The following is a 6,426-nucleotide window of genomic DNA, read 5'->3' as shown; positions in this document are numbered from 1 at the left end:
TGAAATGAACGTTCGCAAAAAATGAAAATTGGTCATCATTTATGCACATTCATGTTGTTCTAAACCTGTATGACTTTCTAAGGAACAAAAATATATATATATATATATATATATATATATATATATATATATATATATATATATATATACTGTATGTATATATATATATATATATATTTAATTTGACTTATTCAACTTGACTTTTGTTAATTACACCAATCAAAATAATCTATTCTAACTGCAGTTTCAATTAGTCATTTCTGCTGAAAGTGTTTTTGGATCATGACAAGATCCTAGTTGTAGTATTGTAGAGTTTATTTACCATCACAGCAGTGTGCTCCAGGGGAATGTCCACAAAAGTCGTAATATTTATTGGCACACCACAACTGTCTATCTGCTGTGGGAACCTGTCAGGAGAAGCATGGGTGGGACCATTGTTGCATTAGTTTGTCGAAGGAGAGGTTAAGCACGTTATATCCACAAATGTCAGATCTTCAATGTTGTGTGGACATAACAAAAGTCAGATGACTGGGGTGAGGATAAGTATGAGTGCTTGCAAGGATCAAATTAAATCTGATTCGTTTTGAGTCAGTGATGCCAACAAATGCACAAAAACAACAACAACAACAACACCAGACAGATAAGTTACTGTAACTAACCCCAGAGGTGGAGCATTGTCATAGTGGAGCTGGTCCTCTTTGTTGCCTGCATAGAATGCTTTTTTAGATGTCACACTGATGTGAGGAGCCCCTGATTCCTCTTCCATCTCTCCGTTTGTCAATGGGATGTAGTCCTTTCCATCCTAAAACACAGGTAACAAATGAAAGTTCAATTAAAAGATTTAAATTTAGTCACATGACAAATGTTTAATTACATGCTGCAAAATGTCACTTTATTTCTATTTTTGTCTTGTTTTCCAATTTAAAAAAAACTAAAACCATCCAAGAAAATAATCTAACCATCCTATCTAACCAACAAAACAATTTACACGAGATGTGAAATTGTATAAGATATATTTTTAAGAGAATATATCTTGAATCTTACATCTAACTACATTTGATTAAAAAAAATTAAGTAAAAACGTTTAAAACTTACAATTGTTTTCGTTAACTGAAATACAGCTGAAATTAACAAATTAAAACAAAAAAAAAATTTATAAATGAAAATTATAAAAGTTGCCTTGGCAACTAACTGAAATAAATAAGTTGGAGTACTTAAATTACTAAAACTAAAATGAAAATTAAAGGTGAATAGAAATACAAAAAACTGATATATTAAAATGACAAAAACACAAAAAATAAAATGAAAACTGAAAATATAAACAAAGCTAATTCTAATTATTAAGAAATAATATAATAGTATTTATATAATACTAAAATAGCACTGGTTTAGGTTTGGAAAAACAGGAGAAAACTATTTGCTAATGGACCAAAGAAAATAATAATTCAGAATATAAATGAAAAAAAGTCTTAATATCTTATATTAATTTACTTCTCAAGTAAATGTATCTTGTTTTAAAGATGTTTAGATATTTTTAATGGAAAACAAGACACAAATATTTATTTATTTAGCCATGTCTCAATTACTAAACACACATGAATGAGGCAAAACATATACTTGGAGTCAAGTCTAACCTGTTGAGCGCTAGCTTGTAGCAGATTGCCCAGATGTTCAACTAACTGCGTAAAGGTCGGCCTGTCTTTAGGTCGATCAAGCCAGCAATCCAGCATGGTCTGGTATCTGGAAGAATTTCACATTAACAAGGAAGAGATGGGGTTCATCTGCTATATAAACAGTATGAAATAGTATGAAAGTACTTCTATATTTCCAGCAAAATTAAACAAAATTGTAGGTACTACTACTTTTGCCCATTTTCCATTGGAAACTAGATGACTGCCTGTTTTCACAGACCTTTAATTTTACACCAATATTAAAAGTGTGAAGTATATTTACATCTCAGGTGTGGCATAGTCTGGAGCTCTCATTCTGGTTCCCACCTTTAGTCGCCTCCACCTTCAATACCACGACTGAGGTGCCCTTGAGCAAGGCACCGAACCCCCAACTGCTCCCCGGGCGCCGCAGCATAAATGGCTGCCCACTGCTCCGGGTGTGTGTTCACGGTTTGTGTGTGTTCACTGCTGTGTGTGTGCACTTTGGATGGGTAAATGCAGAGCACTAATTCTGAGTATGGGTCACCATACTTTTCACTTAAATATTAATGACCACAGTATACACACACAAGCAGACCATGGTGGTGTGTTTCAGTTTTACCTTTCGAGAGGCTAGGAAGTCCATGCCTTTGGCCACTTGGAAGCTATAGCTGATGAGATCCTCCATCGTCAAATGATCCCAGTCTGAACTCTCTATACATCAGCAGATGACACAATAAATATATATATATTTTTTTTTAATTTGAAGATTTTAGGTTAACATTTACTGTTAGTTTTATCCATTAATTTTATTTTTGAAATATTTTATATTTATATATATATTTTTTTAATTAATTTACAGTGTGACAAATTTGTATTTAAAAGTACAAATATTATATATTTTTTCAAATAATATGAGCTTATTAAAGCTTATGCGGTTTAATTAATTTTATTTGAACTTTTTATTCATTTTTAGTGCGACAAAATTTTTTTTTACAACTATTCCATCTATTTTCTCAAATATGAGCTCATTAAAGCTGCCTAATAATGCGAATAATTATTATTATTGATAAAATTATAATATGGTTTGTTTATTCATTTATCTATTTATTTATTTTATGTTTTGCAGTTTTTATTATAAAAATACAAATGTTTCATTTATTAATTTACAATGTGACAAATTCTTAAATGCTGTAGGTTCTTAAAGAATGAGCTCATTAAAGCTGCTTAATCATTTGAATAATTAGTATCAATAATAAAATAATCATGCTGTTTATTTGTTTATTTATTTATTCATCTAAATAAGTTTTAGATGGAGTATAGCATTTAGATGGAGTTGACAGCACAAGACATGTCAACTTCCCAAGTGTATTTCATGGCCTAAAATATATGCTTCATGTGGTAACATCTGAATGAACTAAACTTAAACATTTGATTCAGTTTCCATAACTTTGTTAAATGTGCCATTTTTGTCTTCGTCCAGAGACAGTACAGAGTATCCAACAGACTAATATACTGTACCTTGTTCATCCTGCAGCTGGGTCGTGGAGGTCTGTTCTCCCATCCTGGTGCACACAGCGGTGCCGGTGCAGATGTCCAGCCGAGTGCTGATTCCCAGACCCAGATCCCCCTCATGCAAATCCTCTTCCTGCTGTACCTCCCTCCCGCACGGCATCAGTGACATTCGCTTCTGAGAAACAAAACACACGTGGATCAGTTTATGTTGCTGTCAGGGTCAAGAAGTGCCAATATGTCAGGTACACTTCATAACACTTTTAACCTTGAACAACATTTAAAGGCCTTACAGTTGACAGTTTCCCAATGTCTTACGTAAGGCACTTGAATCAATCTGACCACATCAGAGGACATTGTTAAAAAAGGAGCTGAGATCTTCAAAACCACATCACAGCCTGACTTTACTAGTAGCACTAGGTTATGATGGAATTTACCTTGAAGGGACTGTACTCTCCTCGCTTGCTTTTTAAATAGCTTGAGAGATTACCGTGTTTACAGTTATATATATATATATATATATATATTTAATTTGACTTATTCAACTTGACTTTTGTTAATTACACCAATCAAAATAATCTATTCTAACTGCAGTTTCAATTAGTCATTTCTGCTGAAAGTGTTTTTGGATCATGACAAGATCCTAGTTGTAGTATTGTAGAGTTTATTTACCATCACAGCAGTGTGCTCCAGGGGAATGTCCACAAAAGTCGTAATATTTATTGGCACACCACAACTGTCTATCTGCTGTGGGAACCTGTCAGGAGAAGCATGGGTGGGACCATTGTTGCATTAGTTTGTCGAAGGAGAGGTTAAGCACGTTATATCCACAAATGTCAGATCTTCAATGTTGTGTGGACATAACAAAAGTCAGATGACTGGGGTGAGGATAAGTATGAGTGCTTGCAAGGATCAAATTAAATCTGATTCGTTTTGAGTCAGTGATGCCAACAAATGCACAAAAACAACAACAACAACAACACCAGACAGATAAGTTACTGTAACTAACCCCAGAGGTGGAGCATTGTCATAGTGGAGCTGGTCCTCTTTGTTGCCTGCATAGAATGCTTTTTTAGATGTCACACTGATGTGAGGAGCCCCTGATTCCTCTTCCATCTCTCCGTTTGTCAATGGGATGTAGTCCTTTCCATCCTAAAACACAGGTAACAAATGAAAGTTCAATTAAAAGATTTAAATTTAGTCACATGACAAATGTTTAATTACATGCTGCAAAATGTCACTTTATTTCTATTTTTGTCTTGTTTTCCAATTTAAAAAAAACTAAAACCATCCAAGAAAATAATCTAACCATCCTATCTAACCAACAAAACAATTTACACGAGATGTGAAATTGTATAAGATATATTTTTAAGAGAATATATCTTGAATCTTACATCTAACTACATTTGATTAAAAAAAATTAAAACTTACAATTGTTTTCATTAACTGAAATACAGCTGAAATTAACAAATTAAAACAAAAAAAAAATTTATAAATGAAAATTATAAAAGTTGCCTTGGCAACTAACTGAAATAAATAAGTTGGAGTACTTAAATTACTAAAACTAAAATGAAAATTAAAGGTGAATAGAAATACAAAAAACTGATATATTAAAATGACAAAAACACAAAAAATAAAATGAAAACTGAAAATATAAACAAAGCTAATTCTAATTATTAAGAAATAATATAATAGTATTTATATAATACTAAAATAACACTGGTTTAGGTTTGGAAAAACAGGAGAAAACTATTTGCTAATGGACCAAAGAAAATAATAATTCAGAATATAAATGAAAAAAAGTCTTAATATCTTATATTAATTTACTTCTCAAGTAAATGTATCTTGTTTTAAAGATGTTTAGATATTTTTAATGGAAAACAAGACACAAATATTTATTTATTTAGCCATGTCTCAATTACTAAACACACATGAATGAGGCAAAACATATACTTGGAGTCAAGTCTAACCTGTTGAGCGCTAGCTTGTAGCAGATTGCCCAGATGTTCAACTAACTGCGTAAAGGTCGGCCTGTCTTTAGGTCGATCAAGCCAGCAATCCAGCATGGTCTGGTATCTGGAAGAATTTCACATTAACAAGGAAGAGATGGGGTAGATTACATTTTCAGGTTTCAGTCAGTTGCTACATCTCTCATTTCAATAATAAGAATAGGGTCCATCTGCTATATAAACAGTATGAAATAGTATGAAAGTACTTCTATATTTCCAGCAAAATTAAACAAAATTGTAGGTACTACTACTTTTGCCCATTTTCCATTGGAAACTAGATGACTGCCTGTTTTCACAGACCTTTAATTTTACACCAATATTAAAAGTGTGAAGTATATTTACATCTCAGGTGTGGCATAGTCTGGAGCTCTCATTCTGGTTCCCACCTTTAGTCGCCTGCAGAAAGACTCATCAATGCACACACCTGGGTATGGAGATGCACCTGCACCAAAGAAGATGGGCCATCAACACATGTCACCCTACTAAAGTAGTTTTATGCTTGTCTAATGAGCTCACTGATAATGTTAATATCAATATTGTGTTACCAAGTGAGAAGATCTCCCAGAGCAGCACACCAAATGACCAAACATCACTCTGTGTGGTGTACACGCGGTCAAAGATGGTCTCAGGAGCCATCCACTTCAGAGGAAGACGAGCCTGTGATGATAGAGAGGAAATGCTCAAGCATAACTTAGTCTTTTTCGCTGAACAACTGAAATTAAGTTGTCTGTGTGTGTAGTAAGAGTCCTCACATCTCCTTTGCGGACGTAATCAGGGTCTTTATAAACATCTCTGGCCAGCCCAAAGTCACATATCTTCACCACGTTGTTTTCAGAAAGTAGGATGTTTCTGGCTGCCAAGTCCCGATGGATACACTACAAACACAAAATAGCATTATGACTGAAGCAATCATCTTGAATGAATTGTAAATTCAGGGGAAGTCGTGGCCTAATGGTTAGAGAGTCGGACTCATAACCCAAAGGTTGTGGGTTCGAGTCTCGTACCGGCAGGGATTGTAGGTGGGGGGAGTGAATGTACAGCGCTCTCTCCCACCTTCAATACCACGACTGAGGTGCCCTTGAGCAAGGCACCGAACCCCCAACTGCTCCCCGGGCGCCGCAGCATAAATGGCTGCCCACTGCTCCGGGTGTGTGTTCACGGTTTGTGTGTGTTCACTGCTGTGTGTGTGCACTTTGGATGGGTAAATGCAGAGCACTAATTCTGAGTATGGGTCACCATACTTTTCACTATGTCAC

The 6,426-nt window shown here is 34.5% G+C and overlaps 1 protein-coding gene and 1 long non-coding RNA gene across 2 annotated transcripts in view; both read right to left on the bottom strand.

Annotated features, from left to right (window-relative positions):
• Positions 1–2,274: 2,274 nt before the first annotated feature.
• Positions 2,275–3,662, bottom strand: LOC107573991 (uncharacterized). Its single transcript, XR_001607607.1, has 3 exons — positions 3,599–3,662; positions 3,171–3,339; positions 2,275–2,363 (listed from the first exon to the last, which is right to left on the bottom strand). It is a non-coding gene; the product is annotated as an uncharacterized lncRNA (long non-coding RNA).
• A 103-nt stretch (positions 3,663–3,765) lies between these two features.
• The window catches only part of LOC107573989 (vascular endothelial growth factor receptor 2-like), an 18,990-nt gene continuing 16,329 nt past the window's right edge, over positions 3,766–6,426 (bottom strand). Inside the window, exons 18-24 of the mRNA XM_016260455.1 lie at positions 5,923–6,045; positions 5,716–5,827; positions 5,513–5,612; positions 5,132–5,237; positions 4,171–4,313; positions 3,834–3,918; positions 3,766–3,771 (exon numbers count right to left, since the gene is read on the bottom strand). Coding sequence (XP_016115941.1) covers positions 3,766–3,771; positions 3,834–3,918; positions 4,171–4,313; positions 5,132–5,237; positions 5,513–5,612; positions 5,716–5,827; positions 5,923–6,045 — 675 coding nt within the window. The remainder of the gene's footprint in view (positions 3,772–3,833; positions 3,919–4,170; positions 4,314–5,131; positions 5,238–5,512; positions 5,613–5,715; positions 5,828–5,922; positions 6,046–6,426) is intronic.

Source organism: Sinocyclocheilus grahami, unplaced genomic scaffold (genome assembly GCF_001515645.1).
Source record: "Sinocyclocheilus grahami isolate Dianchi unplaced genomic scaffold, SAMN03320097.WGS_v1.1 scaffold2084.1, whole genome shotgun sequence".
NCBI classification, from domain to species: Eukaryota; Metazoa; Chordata; class Actinopteri; order Cypriniformes; family Cyprinidae; genus Sinocyclocheilus; species Sinocyclocheilus grahami.
This window is presented reverse-complemented; position numbering and strand designations above follow the sequence as displayed.